The following is a 27,391-nucleotide window of genomic DNA, read 5'->3' as shown; positions in this document are numbered from 1 at the left end:
TTTTTAAACCCACGCCATTCTCCGTGTCGATAATATAAATGAACCCTGACGCTAAGGACTCTGCAATGTCTAAACTCTTGACTCAACGCCCCAGTTTGCTTCTGGGGGGGGATAAAAGCCCCTCCAACAGACGGCCGTGTTTTTCCATTCTGAGTTTAAACTCTTATTTTATTAATATGATGTATTTATTTCCAGACTCTAACGCTCCTCGCTCACCTTGACACTTCGTATCGACGCCATTGCTTCCAGTCGCTTGCAAACTTCGGGGCGGGGTCTGAGGGAGGAGGAGGAGGGGGGCGGGGGGGGAATAGAACTGCGCCGTCAGCCAATCGCCAGGCGCGCCCACTGCCCGCGTTCTGAGAGGGCGGAGTCGCAGGCGCAGCGAATCGGATTGCCGGGACTGGCTGTCGTGAGAATCAATGGAGGGGTTCCGCGTGACGTCACACACAGGCGCAGTCGGGACGTTTCGACGTCAGGATCGACAAACACGTTTGTCAAGAACGACGGACTGGTTTCGACTTATGAAGTTATGTGTTAAATTGGCTAAATAAGATGGTAAAATGGTTGTTTTTGAATTTGTATCATTTAATTTCATTTTTTTTAAAATGTAGAGCTGTTTTATAGTTATTAATGTATTATTATTATTAGGCGTGTAGTATTAACATTATTCATAATTTACATTATTAACGGCCGGTATTGCCGGTATTAAACACAGCCAGATATGAAGTTCAGTCCAAACAGAGCGCCGGACTCAGCGAGGTCCAGCAGGGACAGTAACTTCACACGGGGGCCATTTCATCAACCATCACCTCAGAAACACAAACAAGCAAATCCTTATTATTCGCCGTTTTTAAAAGTCGCTCAGCGCTCTCTGAAGTCAGTTAAATCTGCTCAGCGTGCTTTCTGAGCGGCTCACTTACTTAACGCGCCCTGCGTTGGTGGTTATTTAAAAAATAAATAAAAAACCAACACTGAAACTGTATACCACCGTGTCTCTTACAACGCTCTCCCTTGTACAATCCAAACACAGGTCGTCAGAAACTATACAAAGGCGCACCTGCTTTTGTATTAGTTTTAGAACCGTGTCAAAACCAATTGCGCAATCAATTGCCTGCCGGCGACTTTAATACAGCCGTCAAAGACATGGGTCGTGATAATAGCGCAGATTAGCGCAGATTAGCGCAGATTGACGCAGTTCTGCGTTCTTCGAGGGCTGCTGCGTGACGTCACTAAGCTTCGCCCTCAAATCCGTGCAGATCCAGCTCAGCTTTGAAGAGTAACTGCGGCTGTGAGCCGGAGAGACCATGCAGAGATCACGAGTGAGCTGCCAATCGCAATTCATACAGCTACTAAAACACTGCAGCTCTTTTTTTATCATGCTGACAACTTAGTTGAGACGTAATTCATCGCTATTTTAAAAGCGTTACCCTCATAAATACATACATTACTCGATATCAGATAGCATGTCCTTGAGTCGATATTATTGTAGTTAAGGAGAAATTTTAAAACGACAGCCTTTTCCCCCTTAAAATAACCCCACACCGTTTCGTTCAAAGTTGTCTCTCTCTCTCTCTCGTGTCTTGGATAAATTTAATTTTTTTAAAAAATCATGTTAATTCATTAAATTGTATTTTTTTTTTCAATGGGTTTTCATCGTAACATTCAAAATAAAAGCACACTTTTAATTACATTTGTTTTGCTGATAAATTCTTCCCGCCCCCCCCCCCCCCAAAAAGAAATCAATGGTCTTGCTTCCCAAATTATTATTTTTAACTTGACTTGTATTTTGTTTTTACTTTAACCCCCCCCCCCCCCCTCCCAAGCAGAACAAATAAAACCAGTTGCATTGTTTGTGTTGCTTCTCAATCCAGCTTCATTTATTTCAGCCAGTGCCCAGTTACAGAATGCGACCCCCCCCCCCCCCCCGCCCCACCCCCACCCCCACCCCGCCCAAACCCACCCATGACGGGGCAGAAAACCCCCAAAAACTACCTCTTCAAAAGCCAGTTCTCTGCAAAATCTTCCTCAGTCAATTTACCCTCAAAACAGACACCATGTTTCGTTTTTAACAGCATGTATTTATCATCATCATCATCATCATCATCACAACTGTTTTCCTGTCTTATATACAAGCAGCATGAGGGAACCTTTTAATTTATTTATTTCTTTCTTGTATCTTATTTATAAGCAAATTGAAAATTAGCGACAGAAGAGAAATGAGAGAGAGGGCGTGACCAGCAGGAAATGAAGAGAGAGAAGACAGCGGGTAGTGGAGTTAGTTGTCTGGTTTCAACTGGAGTTAAATTTATCATTTCTAAAAAAAAAAAAAAAAATCTCATTTAGTTTTGCATTTTTAATAATATTAAATTTTTAGGACATCACGCCATCACATATTCTGTAAGAGAAGTAAACAGAATGCCATCTATCACTTTTTATTTGTATTTAATATTTTTTTATTATTTCCAAAATGTATTTCTCTCTCATTTTAAACGCATTCCCTTTCTCGGTTGTTGGTCGTCAATCTCTCCTTAGAAAACCCCTCTTTTTTTTTAGTCAAAATCTATATATCTCTATTCCCTCCTGCTTGTTTTCGTTCAGGCATGGTCACGTTTCTCTGTGGTGTTACAGTCTGTGTGCGATTTCTCTCTCTCTCTCTCAAGCGGCTGCGCTATCTTGCCCCGGCTCCAGGTTCAAGTCCAGTCAGAAGGCTCAGTGGAGAGTGATGGCGCTCTTGTGTTCTCTCTTCTTCCTCTCATTCTCTCTCTCTCTATCACCGTGGTTACGCCAACCCAAATCCTTCAGAGCACTCCTGGATGGCAAGCAGTAGCATGTGACGGAGCTTCTCATAGCTCTCATAGGCAGGCAGGTCCAGCTGGTTAAAACTGAGACAGACAGACACACACACAGACAGACAGACAGACAGACACAGAGTTAACAGGGCTGCAATTCGGTAACACTTTCAAAACAGTGGCCGCAAACTCCTAACGAAATCCCAACGGTAATATATCTTCTGAAGTGGTTCGTTGTGAATTCAGCCCCCTGCTGTAATCCGTGCTGGTTTAATTGCTTTGTAATCGTGTATAAGGCAATTCACCCTCTTGCTCGTCCACCAGGGGGAGCAGTGATCACTCATAATGGAAGCCTGCCTTCTACACGCGATCAACACTATTACTTACAAAGCAACATGGGGATGAATACGGACAGGGGGGTGTGTGTGTCCTCTCTCTTCACTCACCACGTGTGCGCGGAGGGCAGCCTGTCTGTGGATCGGTCGTCTCTGTGAATCTGGAATTTCTGGCTGCCGTTCATGCCCTCCAGCGCGGTGAAGCCCTGCAGAGGCACCTTGGAGGTGCCCGTCACGAACTGCAGGAACTTGGCCCGGTCCGCCTGATCGAAGGAGCGCAGGGCCCGCCAGAACCACTGGATCTGAGAGGAGACGTGAACAGTGGGGCACCATTAACATCCCCCGAGCCCAAAACCCAACCCAACCCCACCCCCCGAGCCCAAAACCCAACCAGCTGCGCTGGTTCTCTGTGTGTGTTTACCTGTACGGAGCTGCGCTGGTGCTCTGTGTGTGTTTACCTGTACGGAGCTGCGCTGGTTCTCTGTGTGTGTTTACCTGTACGGAGCTGCGCTGGTTCTCTGTGTGTGTTTACCTGTACGGAGCTGCGCTGGTTCTCTGTGTGTGTGTTTACCTGTACGGAGCTGCGCTGGTTCTCTGTGTGTGTTTACCTGTATGGAGCTGCGCTGGTTCTCTGTGTGTGTTTACCTGTACGGAGCTGCGCTGGTTCTCTGTGTGTGTTTACCTGTATGGAGCTGCACTGGTATTTGTGGTACTCGGTGTTTGCTTTGAGGTCGTCTATGTCGATGGTGGGCAGTCCTGAGATGAGCAGCTCCAGCTCCTGCTCTGTGAAGATGGAGATCAGTCTCTTGGGAATGATCTCGTAAAACCCTTCCAGGAACGCAGCCAGCTGTTTACGGATTGCGCCTGTGCAGAGAGGGGAGGGATAAAACAGAATTAGAGAAAACACGGACGACGACAAGAGGACCGCGCAGGAAAATATTGCGTGATTAAACTAAGACAGGTCTACAGCGCTGTGCAAAACGCACCAGCACACCTCCAGAGCCGTCACTGCTACATACCCGCCTGCGCGCAAACACCTCTGGGTGTGATAATTTCAATTTTCCTCTCAGTAAAATCAGAAACAACAGGCTCTCCTCGTGTGTGTGTGTGTGTGTGAAAATGTTACAGACAGCTTTGTGCTTTAAAAAAAAAATCTGGCATCTTAAATTAAAGTCTCCTGCGTTTTACTCGGTGTCACTTTGTGTTCACTAAAATTTTCCCAAGATCTTCAGTTCCAGTGGTGGGATTTCACGCGCAAAACAATTCTGAACTCCAGAAGCAACGGGGTGCCGTGATCAAGTTCGTTCACTCCTGCACTTCTTGTACTAAACCTATATTTAAAACGAAGACCAGCCTCGGCACTGAGCCCTGCAGAGTGAAGCTGCTGTGAAGTGAACGCGCGTCGCTCACCTGTCATCTTCATCTGGCACACCAGGTGCACGTACTCCTTCTTGTTGTCCTCCGTGACGAGGATGTTGCCTCCGTTGGGCTTCAGGTCTCTCACCTCGCACACCCCGAACTCCTGGACCTGTCAGGGGGACACACAGCAAACACAGAACATCAAGTGCCAGTCCTGTGTTTTTTTTTGTGGTGACATTTGTAAGAGTTTGGTTGGCAAACGGTTCGTTTCAGATTCAGACAATTACTGTAATGCAGACAAACACACTGTGATACAGAGACTCGCACACAGACAGAGACTCATGCACACACACACACAGAGACACACAGAGACACACAGCCCCCCCCACCTCAGTGCTGAAGGTCAGCTCGTATCCCAGGGTGGACACGTCGTTCTCCAGCAGGTAGACGAGCCCCTGATAGAAATGGTAATCCTCACTCTCCATGTCTGTGTACCTGGAGGGGAGACAGGGGCAGTCAGAGCCTCGGGGGAGAGAAGCACACACACATACACACTACAACCCACTCCAGGTGTGCTCCCCAGAGTACAAGGGTCCCCCCTCCTTAATTTTGATTCAGCTCAGCCACTGACTCCCTGTGTGTGTGTGTGTGTGTGTGAGTGTGTGTGTGTGTGTGACCCTGAGCAAGTCACTGAACCTCCCTGTGCTCCGTCCTTCGGATGAGACGTAAAACAAACGAGGTCCTATTGGAAGTGACTCTGCAGCAGCAGCAGTTGTTGATGATGCAGAGTTCATCCCCCTAGTCTCTGTAAGTCGCTTTGGATAAAAGCGTCTGCTGAATGACTCATTAATAATAATAATAATAATAATAATAATAATAATAATAATAATAATAATAATAATAATAATAATAATAATGGGCTCCCTACCTGACGCTCTTGCCCAGGATGTGCTTGTAGAAGCTGCGTGTGAAGTAGCACTCCAGCAGCCGGTTGTCGTACACGGCCTTGGCCACCACGCGGCCCACAAATTTGAAGTAGCTGAGGTGGTTGGGGTTGCAGTGAGAGGAGGGGTTGATGGTGTAGGTGACCCGGTCGCCGGGCGAGGTGCGGAACAGGGCATACATGGCGTTGAACATCTCCCTGGAGATGATCATGTACCACTCCCGCAGCAAGCCCCCCGCATCCTGACCCTCCTCCCCTTCAAACACGATGTACCTGCGGGGACACAGCGCAGTGAGTCAGAGAGAGAGGAGAGAGGAGAGAGGAGAGGGAGAGGGGGAAAAGGAGAAGAGAGGAGAGAGGAGAGAGGAGAGGGAGAGAGACACATACACACACACACACACACACACACACACACACATCCTGACCCTCCTCCCCTTCAAACACGATGTACCTGCGGGGCAGAGCACAGCGAGTCAGAGAGAGAGGAGAGAGGAGAGAGGAGAGGGAGAGGGGGAAAAGGAGAGGAGAGGAGAGAGAGAGAGAAACACACACACACACACACACACACACACACATCCTGACCCTCCTCCCCTTCAAACACGATGTACCTGCGGGGCAGAGCACAGTGAGTCAGAGAGAGGAGAGAGGAGAGAGGAGAGAGAGAGAGACACATACACACACACACACACACACACACACACACACATCCTGACCCTCCTCCCCTTCAAACACGATGTACCTGCGGGGACACAGCGCAGTGAGTCAGAGAGAGGAGAGAGGAGAGAGGAGAGAGAGAGAGACACATACACACACACACACACACACACACACACACATCCTGACCCTCCTCCCCTTCAAACACGATGTACCTGCGGGGACACAGCACAGTGAGTCAGAGAGAGGGGAGAGAGAGGGGGAGAGAAGAGAGAGACACATACACACACACACACACACACACACACACACACACATCCTGACCCTCCTCCCCTTCAAACACGATGTACCTGCGGGGCAGAGCACAGCGAGTCAGAGAGAGGAGAGAGGAGAGAGGAGAGAGAGAGAGACACATACACACACACACACACACACACACACACACACACACACACACACACACACACACACACACACACACACACACACACACACACACACACACACATCCTGACCCTCCTCCCCTTCAAACACGATGTACCTGCGGGGCAGAGCACAGCGAGTCAGAGAGAGGAGAGAGGAGAGAGGAGAGAGGAGAGAGACACATACACACACACACACACACACACACACACACACACACACACACACACACACACACACATCCTGACCCTCCTCCCCTTCAAACACGATGTACCTGCGGGGCAGAGCACAGCGAGTCAGAGAGAGGAGAGAGGAGAGAGGAGAGAGAGAGAGACACATACACACACACACACACACATCCTGACCCTCCTCCCCTTCAAACACGATGTACCTGCGGGGCAAGAGCACAGCGAGTCAGAGAGAGGAGAGAGGAGAGGGAGAGGGGGAAAAGGAGAAGAGAGGAGAGAGGAGAGAGGAGAGGGGAGAGAGACACATACACACACACACACACACACACACACACACACACACATCCTGACCCTCCTCCCCTTCAAACACGATGTACCTGCGGGGACACAGCACAGCGAGTCAGAGAGAGGAGAGAGAAGAGAGAGAGGAGGAGAGGGAGAGGAGGAGAGGGAGAGAGAGAGAGAGAGAGAGAGAGGGAGAGTTAGAGAGGGAGAGAGAGAGAGGGAGAGAGAGAGAGAGAGGGAGAGAGAGAGAGACACACACAAAAACAGCACTGTGCATCAGTGTATCAGTATATCTGTGTGTCTCTGTATCTGTATCTGTATATCTGTGTGTATCTGTATATCTGTATATATATATATATATATATATATATATCTCTCAGAGTGTCTCAGTATCTCTATCTCTCGGTGTCTCTGATATTTCTCTCACAGTCTGTTCTTCATCTCCTCGGGGCTCTTGCGATGCAGCTCCCGGTACGAGTCCTCGAACACGTGGTCTCTCCTCACGTGGACGGCCATGTCCTCCTTCCGCAGCCCCTCGTCCAGGCGCTCCAGCTCCTGACGGAAATACCTGCGAGACAGACAGAGTCACCCAGATCTATCACACATGCAACAGTGCTCAACAAACTTCATAAATTCAATGACAAGCGTTTCCACTAGAAGTCTTTCTCAGCGTCTTCAATAGAAACACTAAAAGAAACTTCATAAATTCAATGACAAACGTTTCCACTAGAAGTCTTTCTCAGCGTCTTCAATAGAAACACTAAAAGAAACTTCATAAATTCAATGGCAAACGTTTCCACTAGAAGTCTTTCTCAGTGTCTTCAATAGAAACACTGAAAGAAACTTCATAAATTCAACGGCAAACATTTCCACTAGAAGTCTTTCTCAGCGTCTTCAATAGAAACACAAAGAAACTTGGTTCAATGGAAACGCTACAGGAAAGCCACTGGTTTTGCTGGCAGACTCTCACTTGCGCTTGACGTCGAAGTCCAGGATCCTGATGTAATCCACTAGCACAGCGAAGGGCCCGTCAGCCAGGTGAGTGGTGGACTGACGAAGGATCTGGTTGAGGACAGTGCGGTGAGTCTCTGTGTGAGAGAGAAGGAGGGAGACAAACACCATAAAAACACAAGGGATTCACAGTGTGATCCCACAAGCATTCCCTCAGAAGTGTCCCACAGTCAAAGCACAGCACAGTGTGATACAGCAGGGAAAGCATGGTAAAGCATAGGGAAGCATTGTAAAGCACAGAGAGGTGTGGTAAAGCATAGGGAAGCATTGTAAAGCACAGAGAGGTCTGGTAAAGCATAGGGAAGCATTGTAAAGCACAGAGAGGTGTGGTAAAGCATAGGGAAGCATTGTAAAGCACAGAGAGGTCTGGTAAAGCATAGGGAAGCATTGTAAAGCACAGAGAGGTCTGGTAAAGCATAGGGAAGCATTGTAAAGCACAGAGAGGTCTGGTAAAGCATTGGGGGGGAAGGGGGACACAGTCCTATACAGAGAGACAGAGCTGAGAGACGGAGAGACAGAGACAGTTTCCTCCTTACCTGCAAATCGGAGGAACTTCTGTGTGTCGGGGGGCAGGCTGGAGGAGATGTGCATGGAGGATGGCTCCCGGGAGAAGAAGGGGTCCAGCGAGGAGGGGGTTGCGGGGGTGAGGGGGGCGGGGGACAGGGGAGGGGGCTCGTCCTTGATGTGTGACAGCTGGCTCTCCCTGGTGTCTCGCACGGGCGGCTTGCTCTCTCGCTCCGTGGCGTGCACGAGGAAGAACGCTTCCACTGCGGGCTGCAGGACTGGAGAGGAGAGAAACACGAGCACAGAGCAATCAAACACACAGGAATCAAACACACACAGAGCAATCAAACACACAGCAATCACACACGAGCACTCAGAGCAATCAAACAGACAGCAATCAAACACGAGCACAGAGCAATCACACACACAGACAGCAATCACACACACACAGAGCAAATCACACACAGGCATTGCGGTACACTGTATTGTAGACTGTATTGTAGTATAGCCCCAGTTCATACCCAGTACAGCGTGCTGGTCGTGGGACTCCTCCAGCTCTTTCAGACACTCTCCCAGCATGCTCCACAGCTCGTCCAGGAGCAGCTGTTCACTCAGCAGGGGCAGCTCTGGCAGCTTCTCCTCCGGCTCCACCGCCAGGGAGCTGTTGCTGGACTCCGCACCTGAGACAGGAGAGCAGCTTCAAACCACTGGCCATTACAAACTACCATCCTTGCATCACATGTTCTTCAGACAGACAGACAGACAGGGAGAGGGAGAGAGTCCTTCTGCGAGCTTGCTGTCAGACAAGCAGCTAGGTTAAAGAGTCTCGTACCCAGAGCCGAGGTCTCTTGTCCAGCCGGGGACAGCTGATCAACGTCCATCGGGGACTCATCCCTCCGACCTGAGGGGGCTTCTGCCTGGGGGGCTTCAGACTGGAGAGAGAGAGAGAGAGAGAGAGAGAGAGAGAGTTAGATTACTATCAGCACACAGAGGGACTCAGCCCTAACTAACACTATAATCCATTCCCTTACCTCTTATTATGAATCTCCTGCGCCCCTTTTAAAAGGAGTGCTAGCTAGTCTTTATAATCCATTTTCTTTCCTCTGATTAGGGCTAGCATTATCATCACCGGCCCAACCTTTAAAAGGCATGCCAACGATAAATAAAATTAAAAATTCTATATATGTGTCAATCCACCTACCTGAATATCAATTAAGCTATTATTAAACACTAGCAACGGTACAACTGGCCCCGCCTTTAAATGACAAAATCTGTCTAAACTGACCTGTGAACCACAGATTGCTTAGCTGAAGATGAAGATGAGAAACGACAAAGTATGAAGCAGGGTTAAAATGCAAACACAAAGACGCAGGATATATATATGAGAGAGAGAGAGAGAGAGAGAGAGAGAGAGAGAGAGAGATGAGGAGAGTGAAAAAGCAGAGCAGACAGACAGACAGGAGCAAAACCCTGCACTCCACTACATACAGAGGGTGGTGATGCAAGTTAAAATCAAATCGGTCTAATCTGAGCCTCAATTCAGAACAGCACACAGCAGCAGAGGCAGGACTTTGCAAGTGCCCCTGATAAACAGCAGTTTGATCCATTCCAGGTTTTACTACCAGCTTGATCAGCCCTCAGTGTGTCTAGCTAACAAGCTCAGGTGTGTTATTGTTAAACTCAGTGAAACCAGGACTGGATCACACTGCTGTGCTGCTCAGCAGGGGAGCCGATGATCGACTCAGACAGCACAGGGAAAGAAAGGGGGAGGAAAAAAGGAGGACGAGACACCCCAGTCCTGGTATGGAGGGAGAGAGGAAGGAAGGGACAGAGGGAGTCTCTAGTCCTGGTTTAAAAGAGAGAGAGAGAGAGAGAGAGAGAGAGAGAGAGAGAGAGAGAGAGAGAGAGAGAGAGAGAGAGAGAGAGAGGTGTTAGAATGGGAGATAGACAGCCAGCTAAGGGTAGGAGAGAAGGTAGCTAGGTATGGAGGGAGGGAGGTAGTATGGAGGCAGGGAGGGAGGTAGGTAGGTAGGTAGGTATGGAGGTCTGGAGGGAGGGAGGTAGGTCGGGAGGTAGGGAGGTCTGGAGGGAGGGAGGTAGGTCTGGAGGGAGGGAGGGAGGGAGAAGTAGTTTTGGAGGTAGGTAGGTAGGTAGGTAGGTATGGAGGGAGGGAGGGAGGTAGGTCTGGAGGGAGGTAGGTATGGAGAAGTAGTTTTGGAGGGAGGGAGGGAGGTAGTTTTGGAGGGAGGGAGGGAGGTACGGAGGTATGGAGGGAGGGAGGTGCATCTTGTAATTCGGCGGGCTGGTTCATGCTAACCGTAGCGGAGGAGGCAGTGACTGTGGCGCTGGCAGCAGCAGAGGCAGCAGGAGAGGCAGCAGCAGCAGCAGCAGCAGCAGCAGGCAGCACGCTCGAGGCGCTGGAGGTGGTGGTGGTGGTGGTGATGGTGGAGGTGGTGCCGGTGGTCCCGGCAGTGTGCTGCAGCCTCCTGGCTCTCTGACCCTCACGTACCATTTGGATGATCGCGTCGGCCTCGGCTTCCAACTGTCGGACCGCAGCCTGGATACTGCTGGCAGAGCCCAGACTGGAGGTGCCTGAGAGGGGGAGAGGAGGAGGAGAGGAGGGAGGAGAGTGAGCACAGACACTGTGGCCATCTTAAAAAAACACACCCCCTCAATCCAGCTCCATGCTTGACTGTCTGTCCGAGTATTACATTACAAATGAGATCGTGTCCTCAGTGGATTATATTAGTCTATTATATAATATTGTGTTGCACTGGACTGTATAAGGGCGTCTGCTAAAAAATAAATACTAATAACAACAACAACGCTAATAATAATAATAATAATAATAATAAATAATATTTCACTGACCCAGTCTCCCGCTCTGCTTAGCCTTCTTGTTAGCTCGCCGCGTGTCCTCTCTCAGCTGGATGATGACCTGCAGGACTCTCAGGAAGAATTTCTGCGTGGAGGTCTTGGAGGTTAGGGAGCTCATGGAGGGCAGCTGCAGCTCGCGGCCACCCAGGGGGCGCTTCTGAGAGGCCACGATGACCACGCTCTCCGCCACGTCGAACCTGCGGTCAGGCCCACAGGGGCAAAACAGGAGAGAGGTGGGGATTTAAAACACACATACACACACACACACACAAACCCTGGAACGGGTGAAACTGCTGTGCAATAGGAATCTCCATCGCTGTAGTGTAATTCAAGTGCAGTTTAACTGCAGTTACAATGCAATAGTCCAGTCCAGTGATCTTAAACTGCAGTTACAATGCAATAGTCCAGTCTAGTGATATTAAACTGCAGTTACAATGTAATTCCAGTCCAGTGATATTAAACTGCTGGTACAATGCAGGGATGGAGACGGGGCTCCAGTTGCACAGCAGTTTGATCCAGTTGGATCTTGCTCCCTGGACACACTATTCTAAGGTGACCGCAATCCTGTCCCCCTCCTTCTCGAGGCACACCCTCACCTGCTGGAGACCTTGCCCTTCAGCATGGTGCTCAGGGTCTGCTCGTCGCTCAGCGTGTCCGGAGAGTGGGAGTCTGCCTGCACCCTCCTCTGCTGCTCCAGATTATACTCCCTGAGCTCGCCCAGCAGGGTGCCTGTAACCCAGCCAGCACAACAACAATTAGGTTGATGGTACAGCCCTTAGTTTGGATTATGCCACAGTAATTACAAATTAGAAATTACTGTTGGGTCTCAATCCTAAAAGATTAGAAAGATCTAGGTGCTTCTAAATGTTTGTCCCCCAGCTCTGTGCGGGCGTCTCACCGATCTGCTTGCACAGCGTGCAGCCCAGGTGTCTGGCTCCACTCAGCAGCAGTTTGAGGACGGTGTCCCTCGTCCCCGCGTCCCCCCGGGACAGCTGCAGCAGGATGTTAGCCGCGTCCTCCAGTCCTTCCTCTGAACACGAGTGAGACGTCAACACCTGCAAAACGCCACCCGAGAGGGGGAGAGGGAGAGGTCATAAACGGAGAGAGAGAGAGAGAGAGAGAGAGAGAGAGAGAGAGAGAGAGAGAAAGAGAGACAGAAAGAAAGAGAGGACAGAGAGAGAGAGAGAGAGAGAGAGGACAGACAGAGAGGGGAGAGACAGAGACAGAGAGAGAGGAATGAATGACAGAGAGAGGAGAGACAGAAACAGAGAGAGAAGAGACAGAGAGGAGAGACACACACTATTTCTCTCATTGTAACTGCCCCAGCCCAGACTGGGTGCTTCTCTCACCTCCACGGACAGCTGCAGCTGCTTCTCAGTGAGGCCACTCGATGCCAGCTTGCTATCGGAGAGACTGGCCGAGTCCAGACAGGCCTTCGCTGGGGAATGGGAGGGCTTGGGGGCTGAGGGGAGAGGAGGAGGAGGTGGACAAAACATTTATTGGGTTTAATGTTTGTTTTGTTTTTTTTTCCTTTTAGTATCCAGCACTATCAGACAGACAGACAGACTAAACCAAACCACACTTTATATTAGTACAAACCCCAGACTCGGATATAAAACCAGGAATGGACCGAACGGGGATTCCGCTGAATTTTGGTATCAAACCAGCCCCCTTGCTTACCCGCGGCTGTGCTGCTGGCAACGCTGGCTGGCAGCGTGGTAGCAACGGCTGCGGCCGTCGCCATGGCGCCCACGACTCCGACAGCTCCCACAGGGGCGGGCGGGGCCTGGAGGTGAGGGGCGGGGCCCTCGCTGGCCTTGTTGTCGGGCAGCGCGATGGAGATGAGGGACAGCAGCCGCAGCAGCCTCTCGGTCAGCAGGGAGCTGCGCCGGATGACCGGGTGCGAGAGCATGTTCATGAGCTGCCCCAGCGGGGAGGCCTCCAGGCTGCCCTGGGGGCCCTCCGACTCCCCGGCGCCCCCTACGGGCAGAGACTTCACAGACGCCTTGCCCTTGCGGCTCACGTTCATGTTGTCCAGTTTCACGAGCAGGTCCCAGAAGTCCGTGGAGAGGCCCAGGATCTGGGGGATGGACAGGGAGGGAGCGGGCTGGCTGGGAGGGCAGGAAGGGGCGAGACCCCCAGAAGAGAGGGGCTTCACTCCGCCTCCCCCACCCAGCCTCTCCCTGCTGTCGCCGTCCGAGGACGAGGAGAGGGGGTCCTTCGGTCTCTGCTGGGTGAAGTGGCTGGGGAATACCTGCAGGGGGCGACAGAGAGAGGTGAGAGACGTGCAAAGAGCAAGCAACAAAGAAGAGCATTTAGATAGATAAATGTGAACAGTGACATTTATCCAGATACAATACACTACGATTTTCTTTAATATACACTACACATGCAGACTCACAAACACACGCAGAGCCCCTCACTCACCTTGGCCAGCTGTATCAGCGTGTCGAGCACATGCCTGCACACCACTGGAGCAGCTTGGGGGTGTATATGAACCGTGGAGCCCCCTCCCCCTCCTCCTGCTCCTGCTCCCCCACCTCCCCCTCCTGCACTCCCCCCGCTGTGCCTCTCCGTGTGCTTGCGCCCGGCGGACCTCTGTATCTGGAAGATGCTGGTCCTGCAGCCGAGCGCCGCGTCCATGGAGACGGACAGCCAGGACAGCTGGCTGGAGCTCTTCGACTCCACCTTGTGGAGCAGCTCGAGCGGAGAGGAGGAGGAGGAGGAGGGAGTCGGAGCGGTGGAAGAAGACGATGACGAAGTGGAGGCTCCACAGGGAGCCCCTTTACCGCCGGAGGCCAGGGCCAGGGCTGTGGAGACTGGGCGCTTGCTGCCCCTCTCCTCCGGGGCTCCCCCTCCTCCTGCGTGGGTCCGGGGGCTCTCGATGCACAGCTCGCTCTCGCTGCTGCGCTGCAGGATGGACAGCAGGCTCCGGATCACCCAGCCCCGGGTCTGGGTGTGGTAGCACAGGTTCCGGAGGACGCGGTGCAGACGGCTGGTGTTCAGCTTGGGCTCGTCCACGAAGAGCAGCACCAGCAGGCAGGACAGGGCCTCGTGGTCCAGCAGGAGACGGCCACGGAGACGCAGGAGGGAGTCCACGTTGGAGCTGGTGGGTCTGGGGGAGGAGAGAGAGAGAGAGAGAAAAAATTAGAAAGAAGTAACCTTGTCTTCAAAAGAAGGACACTGGCGCTGTACAGCTGTGGCCAAAATAAAAAGTCTACCAGAAGCCATAAGTATTTCAGTAAGTATTTTACATCACATTTTTCAATGGTCCGTTTTTCATTAAGTATGTGGGAGGGAAGCTCCAAAGCGCTGGTGTGCAATTCAACACGTTAACGTCGCGTTATTCAGCAGCTTTCATTCACACTTCATGAAGCACAATCAGTTGGTTCTAGAGGGTGGTGATGCAAAACTTTTGGCCAGAGCTGTAGACTTTTGTGTAAAATAAAAACCGGTTCCCTGGAGCCCACCCCCCTCCATTCCCAGCCCCCCTCACCGGGTGTGGCTGCCGCTGCCCCCCATCTGGAAGGCCCCCCCCCTCTGCACGGCGAGCCGGGTGTACTGCACCCCCCGGTTGCCTCCTAGCCGGCTGGTGAAGGCGGGGCTGCGCAGGATGGCAGACAGCGCCGAGGAGCTGCTGTGTCCGAACAGCCTGTCGTGCATGAGCTGCCTCTGCCGGACCTCCTGCTCCCGTCGCAGGGCCTGCGCCTCGGCCGCGATGTCCGGGGGCATCACTGCCAGCACGCTGTCCTCCATGTCCTCCAGCACGCTGCGACGCAGCTCCGAGGGCAGGGTCTGGATGAAGGTGACCGGGTCTAGAGGGGCGTCCCCCGTGGGGGTCTGGGACAGCTCCCGTCGCTGCTGCTCCGCCCTCTGCTGGGCCAGGACCTGGGGGGGAGAGAGAGAGAGAGAGAGAGACACACACAGAGAGAGAGAGAGAGAGAGAGAGAGAGGTTTAGTTTCCTAATGATTTAAAAAAAATTCAGGATCAAGCACACACATTTATATAAAGAAAAAAAAAAAAGATACCTAAACAAAGTTTTGATTTGAGATGGTGACAAAAGCTACAGCTAGCTGCCAGAAAAGAAATGTCAGAAAATGTACCCGGTCTTTCATTTAGAAAGAAGCTTTAGGAGATAGACAGGAAGACACAGAGAAACACAGAAACAGACAGAGAGAGAGAGAGATATAGACACACACACAAAGACAAACAGACACACACAGTGCGACTCAGTGACTGACCTCCTCCTGAATGGCAGGGGGCAGCGCAGCCAGGAACTCGGGGCTGACCTCGGTGACCCCGGCGTTGCCCACGAGGGCAGGGAGGGGCGCGGTCGCGGTGGCGGAGGGGGCGGGCCGGGCGGGGGGTCGGATGCCCAGCTGGTTCTGCAGCACCTCTCTGCGGATATCCTCCGGTAGAGCAGCCAGGAAGGAGGGATCCACTCCCTCAGGGAGGTTGATTCCTGAAACACACAGACCTGCTTGAATGAATCCGGCTCTCTGGAGCTCTGTGATAGTGAGGCTGCCTCTCCCAGCTCTCCCAGACACTGGATCGTATGATATTGCACTGGATTGCAGTGTGGTACAGTGCACTATAGTGTATGATATTGCACTGGATTGCAGTGTGGTACAGTGCACTGTAGTGTATGATATTGTACTGGATTGCAGTGTGGTACAGTGCACTGTAGTGTATGATAATGCACTGGATTGCAGTGTGGTACAGTGCACTGTAGTGTATGATATTGCACTGGATTGCAGTGTGGTACAGTGCACTGTAGTGTATGATATTGTACTGGATTGCAGTGTGGTACAGTGCACTGTAGTGTATGATATTGCACTGGATTGCAGTGTGGTACAGTGCACTGTAGTGTATGATATTGTACTGGATTGCAGTGTGGTACAGTGCACTGTATTCTATTGCAGTGCAGTGCTGCTCCTCTGTAATCCGATTCCTCTCACCTGCCAGCGGGTCCTCCTCTTCCCTGCTGGTGGAGGGGAGGGGCTCCTCCTGGATGGTCTGGGATTGGCCACCGGCCCCGTCACTCGCAGGAAGACCTTCCCCTGTGGAGGAGGCGGGAGCCGAGCTGTGGGAGGGGCAGGAAGAGGCGGGGTCAGGACCCAGGCAAACTCGGAGACACGCGAGCACGAGGGACGGGAAGCAGGACGAGAGAGACTTCTAATCTAAACGTCTGTCGCGTCTGGTGATACTGCACAAGGCTAAACGGCTGTGTGTGAATGCACGAGACTTCTGAACAGAGCACTTCAGAAATATTCACAATTCCTTTTTAAATTCCCAGTCCATTCTAAATCAACTCCAGCACACCCTTCGTTGATCAGAAAATCCATCAATTCTCAGTATTCTGTTAAAATGAGCCTCTCACAACAGTGGCAACAACGTCCCATTAAAACTGAAGTCACCGTTTCTTCAATTAAAATGGTCTTCGAATGAAAGCAGTTCGCAACAATTATGGATATTTTGGAGACAATCCTTTCGAAGGAATTGGAAATGCATTTTAAAAAACGGATATCGGAATTGAAAAACTGGTTAATGGAAAAAAAACGTGTTTTTGTTTTACAAACAAACACAACAGCCTCACCTGCTCTCTCCCTCCCTGTGAGCCTCGCTCTCATCCCCGGCTCCTCCCCCTTGGAGCTCTGCGCTGCCTGCGATTGGCGCTGCCGTGGCGACGGTCTCGGGGGCGGGCTCCTCCAGGGTTCCGGCGGAGGCGGGGCTGCTGGTATCCATGGGAGATCCTTCGAGCTGGGAGCCGACAGCCGTGAGGGCGTCCGAGCCTTCAGCACGCTCTGGAGAGAGAGAGGCTGCAGCACAGAGACAGACACACAGCATTTCAGATCGCTACAATCACAGCAGCATTGTTTGCATATGTTGGATAAGGGCGTCTGCTAAGAAATAAATAATACATTACAATTACAATGCTGTTTTGTTCAAATTACAGTTACACTAAAGTAACAAACAGTGATCCACATTAGCATGCTTACTCTGTTCACTCTAAAAGCGCCTGCTAAGTGACTCAATTATTAATAACTACAAATCATGGGCTCCCGAGTGGCGCATCCAGTAAAGGCGCTCCTCGCAGGATGTGCCCTATAGCCTGGAGATCGCTGGTTCGAATCCAGGCTATGTCACAGCTGACCGTGACCGAGAGTTCCTAGGGGGCGGCGCACAATTGGCTGACCGCTGCCCGGGTAGGGAGGGCTTAGGTCGGCAGGGGAATCCACGGCTCACCGCGCATCAGCGACCCCTGTGGCCGATAGGGCGCCTGTGGCTCTGCAGCGGAGCCGCCAGATCTGTGTTGTCCTCCGGCACTATAGGTCTGGTGGCGTTGCTGTGGATCTGCAGTGCGAAAAATGACGGCTTGGAAGGAGCACGTTTCGGAGGACGCGTGTTTCAGCCTCCGTTTCCCGAGTCGGCGGGGGGGTTGCGAGCGGTGAGCCGGGGATACAGATAATAATTGGGCATACTAAATTGGGGTGAAAACCAGGGTAAAAATAATTGGCGACGACTAAATTTAAGAAAAAAAATTATAAAAAAAAATAACTACAAATCATAATGCCATTTATAACTAATTGATTCCTGATTGACCGACGCTCCCCAGCCCTGCTCCACGCTGAAGTTTCTTTCTCACCAATCGTGGGGGCAGGAGACGTCTCCATCCGAGAGCCCTCTGCCAGCTCTGATGTCATCGCGGCCGCGAGATCACAGTGCAGCTCAGAGAACCGGCCTGCCATCGGCTGTCGCTGTCCCACCGCTGTTTCCAGGGTGACCAGGGCCTCGGGCCCCGTGGGGGTCCCCTCTCCTGAGGGGGGGGCTGTGAGGTAGCCCTCCGAGCCTCGGGGGGTGTCCAGGGAGGAGGAGGAGACCAGCTGGGGTTGATCGCCATCTGGAGGAGGGGAGGAGGAACGGCAGCAAGGAGAGCAAGAACGGGTTATTCGAGTTTATGGGTTTAACAAATTATTATTAATAAAAATCACAAACTTGAGAAATTAAATAAGTTCAACAAATGATGTTCAAATACATATTCATATTATATAACACACACACACATATATATTTTTAATTAATGTCTCAATCCTTTAAGTGATGCAAAACTATTTCTTTTAAACGTGTCACTGTTTAACAGGCAAAACAAAATCTCTCTCCAATACCATCTCTGCCTGTGCTGTGTGTGCAAGAAGGGCTTCCATTTTCTATATTATGAGCGAGTCATTCAGCACTTTTATCCGAGAGACTAGGAGGGTGAACTCTGCATCATCAACTGCTGCTGCTGCAGAGTCGTTTCCAATAGGAGCTCGTTTGTTTGACGTCTCATCCGAAGCACGGAGCACAAGGAGGTTCAGTGACTTGCTCAGGGTCACACACACAGGGAGTCAGTGGCTGAGATTTGAACCTCCTGGTATCGAGCCCCTGCTTTTTTTGTCCCAGATTTCAAAAGCAAAAGGTCCTGCTATTCAGCGCTGAAGTCCTGCAGCTGGGCTGCCCCACAAGGGAAGGCAGTAGGTTGCATAGTTATCTCCAAAAAAACGGGGTACAGCATCCCAACCCCGACAACAATACAACTTACTACCTCACCCCCGCGGGCAGGAGAGGAAGGGGAGGGGGGCGAGTCGGTTCTCAAACCCGAGTCCTTGTGGTCTTCCATCTGCACAGGTTCAAATATACATGCGCCTTCCACAGTCAAAGCTTTAGTACGTATTTGTATTGTTAACAGTGACTCATTCAGCAGACGCTTTTATCCAAAGCGACTCACAGAGACTAGGAGGGTGAACTCTGCATCATCAACAACTGCTGCTGCTGCTGCTGCAGTGTCACTTCCAATAGGAGCTCGTTTGTTTGACGTCTCGTCCGAAAGACATTCAGTGGGAGAAAATTTTTAAAAAAAAGTTATAGCGAAACAGACGGGTTAGTCTTAAGAAATATAGAAACAAATGATATGACTTTAGCTTAGAGAAATTAAACCGTTTAACTAAATCCGAACACAGTCCCCCCCCACCCCCCCCGCAATATTCAATGGATGGCAATCAGACTCCTATTGCACAGCAGTGTCACCCATTCCAGGTTTTACTACCAGCTTGATCAGCCCCAGTGTGTCTAGGCAACAAGCTCAGGTGTGTCTGATTATTAAACTCCTAGTGAAACCAGGACTGGATCAAACCTGCTATGATATAGGAAGTCTTAATTTCCACCCTTCCTAGATATATATATATATATAATGGCTTTTTCTCCATGGCAGTGATGGGGTCTCCTCAGGCACGTCGCTGCCGGTCTCTCTGAACAGTGGCTCCAGTTGTTAGGCTGCACTGTGAGAAAGACAGTGGACTGTATAGTTATCTCCCAGATCGGGTGTGACCCCAAAAACTATACAATCTACTACCTCACCCCACAGCACGCTGGGCAGGGTGCTCCATGGGGTAAGAGCATTCAAACTCCAGACACAGACAGAACCCCACAACCCTGCTCAGTCTGACTCTACACTATAATCCCTTCTTCTTGGTGTCTGTGTTAGTTTACTACATCCCAATGCCTCGAGCACCATCTGCTCCTCAATGCGAGGTGGTGAATTGATCTCTCACGTCCAGCCGCGTACAGGGTGGGGCGTACCTGCTTGAGTCTGACCAGTAGTCTCCACAGTCCTGGATCCAGGAGTCTGAAAAAACACACACAAACCAGAACAAGCATGTCAAATCAAGGCTGAGAATCGCCATGTAAAAAAAAAAGAGCTTAAAAACGAGTTTAAAAATGTATTTTGGTACCAATTTGTATTAAGCAGCATAATGTAGGTCACCTGCATGCTCTCCTCCTCCCCTCTTCTCACCTGCATGCTCTCCTCCTTCTCACCTGCATGCTCTCCTCCTCCTCCTCCCCTCTTCTCACCTGCATGCTCTCCTCCTTCTCCTTTGCCTCCTCTTCCTCAGCCAGCTGCTTCCTCCTCTTCTCTCTCCGCTCCTCCAGCTCTTCGTCTCTCAGTCTCTCCAGATGCTGCACGATCGGAACCTTCACCACTGAGGAAGCGCCGACAAAAAGATCAAAAATAATGAAATAAAAACCGTGCAGCCGCCTCAGAGCTACAGCGTCGGAGGACAACGCAGCTCTGGGCAGCTTACAGGGAAGCCCGCAGGCGCCCGGCCAGACCACAGGGGGCGCTGGTGCTGATCATGTATGATTTCTATAAATAAATTTTAAAAAAAAGGACGCATTCAGATTACCTGCCACACAGTCGTGCATACTCTCTGCATCCAGAACCTTACACTCATCTGTCCAGCGGGTCAGAGCCGTGGGGATACTGGACAGGGTGCCTGAGAGAGAGAGAAAGAGCGAGAGCGAGAGAGAGAGAGAGAGAGAGAGAGAGTGAGAGTGAGAGTGAGAGAGAGAGAGAGCGAGAGAGAGAGAGAGAGCGTGAGAGAGAGAGAAATATAAAACAATAACAAAGATTTATCTGGGGTTATAGTAAGCTGAACATAATTGAGATATTTTATCATGTAAATCAAAAAGACCCCCCCCCCCTTTTGTAGCAGTGCAGTACCGGCCTGCGCCCCCGGGGCGCTCTGCTCGTGGAAGAAGTCGTCCAGCAGCTCGTCGTCTGATCGGGCGATGATGTGAACGTCGTCGTTCCCGACCAGCAGGCGAGCGCGACCGCGAGACTGCAGGGGGAGAGAGCTGGAGAGCTGCAGGATATCAGCAGCAGCAGAGGGGCCCAGCAACCTGGAGAGAGAGAGAGAGAGAGAGGGAGAGAGGGTTACTATAGAGACACAGAGAGAGACACAGACTGAGGGGGAGAGAGCTGGAGAGCTGCAGGTTATCAGCAGCAGCAGAGGGGCCCAGCAACCTGGAGAGAGACAGAGGGTTACTATAGAGACACAGACTGAGGGGCAGAGAGCTGGAGGAGATCAGCATCAGCAGAGGGGCCCAGCAACCTGGAGAGAGAGAGAGGGTTACTATAGAGACACAGACTGAGGGGCAGAGAGCTGGAGAGCTGCAGGAGATCAGCAGCAGCAGAGGGGCCCAGCAACCTGGAGAGAGAGAGAGGGTTACTATAGAGACACAGACTGAGGGGCAGAGAGCTGGAGAGCTGCAGGAGATCAGCATCAGCAGAGGGGCCCAGCAACCTGGAGAGAGAGAGAGGGTTACTATAGAGACACAGACTGAGGGGCAGAGAGCTGGAGAGCTGCAGGAGATCAGCATCAGCAGAGGGGCCCAGCAACCTGGAGAGTGAGGGAGAGAGAGAGAGGGTTATTATAGAGACACAGACTGCGACACAAACTGAGGGGCAGAGAGCTGCAGGATATCAGCATCAGCAGCAGCAGAGGGGCCCAGCAACCTGGAGAGACAGAAGGAGCGAGAGAGGAAGAGAAAAGGAGGAGGGGGTACAGAGACACACAGGCTGCAGCAGAGGCAGCCTCTCCTCCTCACCTCTGCAGGATGAGCGGAGGGTTGGGCTGCCTGTTCCCCGGGTAGTGCACGTGGATGGTGTGGCCCGTGTTGGCGGTGAGCTGCCGGAGGGTCCTCTGGCTGCGGCCGATGCCCTGGGCCAGCCGCGTGGTGGAGCTGCCCGCCCCCAGGGTCAGGGCGCCGTGGTCAGCGTGGCGCACCATCAGGGGGTGAGTGCTGGGGATGTTACCAGGGGATGGGGGGATATCTGCTGCAGAGAGAGAGAGAGAGAGAGGGGGGGGGGGGCAGAGGGGGAGAGAGAGAGGGCAGAGGGGGAGAGAGAGAGAGAGAGAGAGAGAGAGAGAGAGAGAGAGAGAGAGAGAGTGCGACGATCAAATACTGATCAAAAGAAGTAATCAAGACTGGTCTTGTACAGCGAGACTCAGGGTCAGACTAAGATTAGGAGACTGTACTCGCTTGCGCAGTGTAGGGGAGTCCAGGAGACTGGGATCAGTCTGTATTACGCTACATTAACCCGTCTCTTACACAAGTCTGTGTTCAATCTGTATTAGACTGTGCTGTGATAAGCCCAGTCTCTCGTCTCAGGCTGTGCTGTGATAAGCCCAGTCTCTCGTCTCACTCTGGGCTGTGTATACAGGACTGTGCTGTGATAAGCCCAGTCTCTCGTCTCAGGCTGAGCTGTGTATACAGGACTGTGCTGTGATAAGCCCAGTCTCTCGTCTCACTCTGGGCTGTGTATACAGGACTGTGCTGTGATAAGCCCAGTCTCTCGTCTCACTCTGGGCTGTGTATACAGGACTGTGCTGTGATAAGCCCAGTCTCTCGTCTCACTCTGGGCTGTGTATACAGGACTGTGCTGTGATAAGCCCAGTCTCTCGTCTCACTCTGGGCTGTGTATACAGGACTGTGCTGTGATAAGCCCAGTCTCTCGTCTCACTCTGGGCTGTGTATACAGGACTGTGCTGTGATAAGCCCAGTCTCTCGTCTCAGGCTGAGCTGTGTATACAGGACTGTGCTGTGATAAGCCCAGTCTCTCGTCTCAGGCTGTGCTGTGTATACAGGACTGTGCTGTGATAAGCCCAGTCTCTCGTCTCAGGCTGAGCTGTGTATACAGGACTGTGCAGTGATAAGCCCAGTCTCTCGTCTCACTCTGAGCTGTGATAAGCCCAGTCTCTCGTCTCACTCTGAGCTGTGATAAGCCCAGTCTCTCGTCTCACTCTGGGCTGTGTATACAGGACTGTGCTGTGATAAGCCCAGTCTCTCGTCTCAGGCTGTGCTGTGATAAGCCCAGTCTCTCGTCTCAGGCTGAGCTGTGTATACAGGACTGTGCAGTGATAAGCCCAGTCTCTCGTCTCACTCTGAGCTGTGATAAGCCCAGTCTCTCGTCTCAGGCTGTGCTGTGATAAGCCCAGTCTCTCGTCTCAGGCTGTGCTGTGATAAGCCCAGTCTCTCGTCTCAGGCTGTGCTGTGATAAGCCCAGTCTCTCGTCTCACTCTGTGCTGTGTATACAGGACTGTGCTGTGATAAGCCCAGTCTCTCGTCTCAGGCTGAGCTGTGATAAGCCCAGTCTCTCGTCTCACTCTGAGCTGTGATAAGCCCAGTCTCTCGTCTCACTCTGAGCTGTGTATACAGAGACTCACTGGCTGTAGAGAACATGTTGTCGAATTCGATGATGAGATCGTCCTCCCGGTCGAATCTCTCGAAGCGGATGTGTGGAGCGGCGTTGATGTCGGGGTAATCTTCATCCAGCTCCATCTCCGAGCCATCATCATCATCATCCTCCTCGTCGCCTTCCTCTCCCTCCTCGTCATCCTGACACACACACACACACACACACACAGAGTTATTCCCATGCTGCTTATTTTTAAAATCACATCATTAAATGTCAGTGTAAATGGTCGGATGGTGAGACCTGGTCATCCTCTTCCTCCTCGTCCTCCTCCTCCTCCTCCTCTTCCTCGTCCTGGCTGTCTTCGTCCTCGTTGCTGCCGCTGCTGTCCTCCTCCTGGGTGTGCTCCTCGTCTTCAGGGTCCAGGATGTTCATAGAGTCTGGGGGGGGGGGAGGGGGGGGACACAACCAGAGCCTCAGAAACACACAAGGGTGTGGAATTCTTAAAATAAATATTCTTGTTCAACACAATCACTAATTAATAACCATTTCTGTTTTATGCAATGAAAAATATAAAAAGGTTTACTGCCCTTCAGTTGGCATTTTATTTCCTGAACCCAAAGTTTAAAAGCGTTTAAGGAGACACAGTTAAAATCTCTCGAAGCCTAAGCATTTATCTCAATCTGTGTTCACTCGCGCAGAGGGAAAATAAATCCTGCAGCTGCTTCAGTTGCTGGAGGCAAGTTACGATGAAGCATCACTTTAAATGGGAGACACACACACACGGGAATAGAAAATCCTAGCGATGCAGCGACACGTCGATTTCTGACCCTCTGTCTTTAAATTTCCAGTGCTTCGGTTACACAGTGGTGAATCGGACCCAGCTTGGAGTCTCCTGTTGCTGGTTTGCGTTGAAACCTCGAGTGTGTGAGTGCGCTTCTTTTACAGCAGATAAACCACGCCCACGCGTTGCTAGGATACGCACTTGGATACGCCCCCTGTAAAATGAGCAGCTTCGATGGGGAGTCTGTCTGTTCTGCACAATAGTTTCAGAAGACTGGCAATATTAAAAATCTACCCATTCCCTTTGGTTTCAAAGCATGTTGCGTTTGGATTGTACGGCAATATTATATTTAAAATAAATAAATCAAGCTGAATTTATTATGGTAGTTAAATTAGTCAGGATTCGTGAGAAATTAAAATATTTTGCTTTCGGACATAGAATGTGAAAAGTAATGAACAACCATAGTTCAGATAGAAATGATTTTAATTATTATTACAATGTTAATGGCGACGCACGCAAATTATTTTCGGCTCTTAAACACTCGGGTCCTTTTTTTTTTTTTTTTTTATAATTTGAAGTGTTAATTCGAACGCGAGTCGTGCCTTTTTGTTGAACTATTCTGTTTTTAGTTATTGGATCTTCTGTTAAAAACTAATGTGCGTTCTTTATTTGGAAAAATAAAACGTCGAAACGCAGCTGTTATCGTTGATAAATGTCGATACGATAACATCGAAGAAGAAATGAGGTTTGCCGATTGCACCGTTACAAATTCCACACCCCTGCGCACACACCCACGCAAAACCCGAGTGGTCAGGGCCAGGAAACTGCGCAGAGTCCTCACCTTCCCGGTTAGCCTGCAGCGTGGAGGTCTGGCACAGGCTGGAGGGCGTCTCGTCCATCAACACTTCTTCCTGAGACTCGTCTTCCCCACTGCGTCCAACTGAGGGGGACAGGACGGCATTGTGAGACACACAGAGACAGATACTTACACTGCAAGAGCCGAGACACACACACACACACACACACACACACACACACACACACACACACACACACACACTGGAGGGCAATTCAAATCACATCAATATCAGGGTCTAGTGCTGTATATTATAAAGACATTTCGGAGGGCTGGATCGCATCAATATCAGGGTCTAGTGCTATATATTATAAAGACATTTCAGAGGGCTGGATTGCATCAATATCAGGGTCTAGTGCTGTATATTATAAAGACATTTCAGAGGGCTGGATCGCATCAATATCAGGGTCTAGCGCTGTATATTATAAAGCCTCACCTATGATGGTGCTGTTGACTGTTCCTCCGTCTCTCTCCAGTAGTTCATCAATCAGGTCCACTAGTTCATTCTCTACCTGCAGATGGAGATACAGAGTCACACACTTTACCAGCGCTACATAAACACAGCATTACAAAAAAAAAAAAACTAGAGCATTTGAAAAAATACAGGAATGTGTCAAATTTATTTAAAATCCATAATATTAATAATATCTCCAAAATAAATAGCGAGCTCTCTGTTTTGTCAATGGCTTTTCTTCGAGAAATGTTGCTAGTTTCTGGATTTAATCTGTCTGTCTGTCTGTCTGTCTGTCTGTCAGTCATTTCCTGTCCATTAAACTCTTGGCTTGTCTGGGCTGGGCTGGGCTGGGACACCCCCCCCCACCCCCGTACAGTAAATCTATTTCTTGTGCAATCTGCCCAGGGTGTTGAACCCGGGTGCGAGCGAGGGAGTGTCCTGACCTGCATCTCCTGCGCGTTCAGCACCTCGGGCTGTCCCGCGATCACCACGCTGTCCCCCTCTGTCTCTCCGTCCATGAGGTCCGCGTCGGTGCCGGGGGGCGGGGCAGAGCGCTCCCCGTGGACCCCCATCTCTCCGGGGTCTCCTGTGGGACAGCGCAGGGGTGAGACGCGTGTTGAATTTATTTATTTAACCAGGAAAGACCCGTGGAGATTCAAATCCCCCCCCCCCCCCAGGGAGACCTGGTCAAGGAGGAGGCATCTCATTTATAAAATAAAAAACGACACACAAATTCAAATGAGCACAATGAATACAAACCATTCAAATCATTACTGTATTTCACTGGTTCTGTGTGTGTCTCAGGTGTATTGTATTTACCCTGGTCCTGCGCGGTGCTGTTCTGGTCCCGGGACGTCCCGTGCTGGTCTTGCTCACTCTTGCTCTTGCTCGAGGCGCTCTTGCTGCTGAACAGGCTGCTGGGCTGGTTCACGATGCGGGACAGGGTCTCCAGCGGCTTCAGGGCAGCGTTCACCGTGTTCGCCATGTTGGGACTAAGAGGGAGGGAGGGAGGGAGGGAGGGAGGGAGGAGGGGGCATTAAAAAACACACAGGACACCAGAGACAAAACAGCACAACGTACAATAATTAAAACAAATACATCAAGAAATTCTACGCTGCTGTCATTCTACGCAGGACCGAGAAATGAGAGTGAAGTTGATTTGACATTAGGAAGACACACACACACAAAATCATCAGGGAAGAAAATCAGACTCCTATTGCACAGCAGCTTCATCCAGTCCAGGTTTTACTACCAGCTTGATCAGCCCCCAGTGTGTCTAGCTAACAAGCTCAGGTGTGTCTTATTATTAAACTCCTAGTGAAACCAGGACTGGATCACACTGCTGTGCAACGGGAGTCTTATTCCCATCCCTGAACAGCACTGAATATGAGACGGAGTATTCATGCTAGATCTCTTAACACTAGAGAAATTAAACCAACGGCCATGTTAATGTGCCGTGTCTCTACCTGGACAGATCCAGGCTGTGGGGCACTCTGGCCAGGTCGTTGACCAGCCCCTTCTTCAGGAACAGTCGGATGATGTTGTTCATGCCGTTGTGTTGGGTCTTGGTGGCCGCGGTGCTGTAGAAGCTGGAGGTTGAGGGGCAGGACTCCATGATGGTGCTTATGATGCACATCACTGCCTGCAACCTGGAGAGCAGAGAGGAGAGGAGAGGAGAGAGGGGGGAGAGGAGGGGAGAGGGGGAAGAGGAGAGAGGAGAGGAGAGGAGGAGAGAAGGGAGAGAGGGGAGGGGAAAGAGGAGAGGGGAGAGGGGAGAGGAGAGAAGGAGAGGGGAGAGGAGAGGGAGAGGGGAGGGGAAAGGGGAGAGGAGAGGGGAAATGGGAGAGAGGAGAGGGGAGAGGAGAGAGGAGGAGAGTAAGAACCAACAGCCAGAAGTTTTGCATCACCCTCC

The 27,391-nt window shown here is 51.0% G+C and overlaps 1 protein-coding gene across 1 annotated transcript in view; it reads right to left on the bottom strand.

Moving 5' to 3' along the window:
• Positions 1 to 2,057: 2,057 nt before the first annotated feature.
• The window catches only part of LOC117404270 (E3 ubiquitin-protein ligase HUWE1), a 27,747-nt gene continuing 2,413 nt past the window's right edge, over positions 2,058 to 27,391 (bottom strand). The window contains exons 6-40 of the mRNA XM_059018647.1: positions 26,946 to 27,128; positions 26,299 to 26,471; positions 25,923 to 26,065; positions 25,462 to 25,537; positions 25,011 to 25,109; positions 23,689 to 23,825; positions 23,417 to 23,588; positions 21,798 to 22,026; positions 20,911 to 21,089; positions 20,594 to 20,683; positions 20,262 to 20,389; positions 19,989 to 20,034; positions 18,016 to 18,270; positions 16,966 to 17,188; positions 16,328 to 16,452; positions 15,611 to 15,846; positions 14,865 to 15,256; positions 13,796 to 14,483; positions 13,049 to 13,622; positions 12,718 to 12,830; positions 12,267 to 12,423; positions 11,965 to 12,097; positions 11,363 to 11,565; positions 10,809 to 11,083; positions 9,324 to 9,423; positions 9,013 to 9,171; positions 8,524 to 8,769; positions 7,947 to 8,064; positions 7,404 to 7,544; positions 5,412 to 5,699; positions 4,873 to 4,978; positions 4,535 to 4,652; positions 3,807 to 3,988; positions 3,236 to 3,426; positions 2,058 to 2,882 (exon numbers count right to left, since the gene is read on the bottom strand). Coding sequence (XP_058874630.1) covers positions 2,780 to 2,882; positions 3,236 to 3,426; positions 3,807 to 3,988; positions 4,535 to 4,652; positions 4,873 to 4,978; positions 5,412 to 5,699; positions 7,404 to 7,544; positions 7,947 to 8,064; positions 8,524 to 8,769; positions 9,013 to 9,171; positions 9,324 to 9,423; positions 10,809 to 11,083; positions 11,363 to 11,565; positions 11,965 to 12,097; positions 12,267 to 12,423; positions 12,718 to 12,830; positions 13,049 to 13,622; positions 13,796 to 14,483; positions 14,865 to 15,256; positions 15,611 to 15,846; positions 16,328 to 16,452; positions 16,966 to 17,188; positions 18,016 to 18,270; positions 19,989 to 20,034; positions 20,262 to 20,389; positions 20,594 to 20,683; positions 20,911 to 21,089; positions 21,798 to 22,026; positions 23,417 to 23,588; positions 23,689 to 23,825; positions 25,011 to 25,109; positions 25,462 to 25,537; positions 25,923 to 26,065; positions 26,299 to 26,471; positions 26,946 to 27,128 — 6,781 coding nt within the window. The 3' untranslated portion in view covers positions 2,058 to 2,779. The remainder of the gene's footprint in view (positions 2,883 to 3,235; positions 3,427 to 3,806; positions 3,989 to 4,534; positions 4,653 to 4,872; positions 4,979 to 5,411; positions 5,700 to 7,403; positions 7,545 to 7,946; positions 8,065 to 8,523; positions 8,770 to 9,012; positions 9,172 to 9,323; positions 9,424 to 10,808; positions 11,084 to 11,362; positions 11,566 to 11,964; positions 12,098 to 12,266; positions 12,424 to 12,717; positions 12,831 to 13,048; positions 13,623 to 13,795; positions 14,484 to 14,864; positions 15,257 to 15,610; positions 15,847 to 16,327; positions 16,453 to 16,965; positions 17,189 to 18,015; positions 18,271 to 19,988; positions 20,035 to 20,261; positions 20,390 to 20,593; positions 20,684 to 20,910; positions 21,090 to 21,797; positions 22,027 to 23,416; positions 23,589 to 23,688; positions 23,826 to 25,010; positions 25,110 to 25,461; positions 25,538 to 25,922; positions 26,066 to 26,298; positions 26,472 to 26,945; positions 27,129 to 27,391) is intronic.

The sequence above is a fragment of the Acipenser ruthenus genome, unplaced genomic scaffold, assembly GCF_902713425.1.
Source record: "Acipenser ruthenus unplaced genomic scaffold, fAciRut3.2 maternal haplotype, whole genome shotgun sequence".
Classification (NCBI taxonomy): Eukaryota; Metazoa; Chordata; class Actinopteri; order Acipenseriformes; family Acipenseridae; genus Acipenser; species Acipenser ruthenus.
This window is presented reverse-complemented; position numbering and strand designations above follow the sequence as displayed.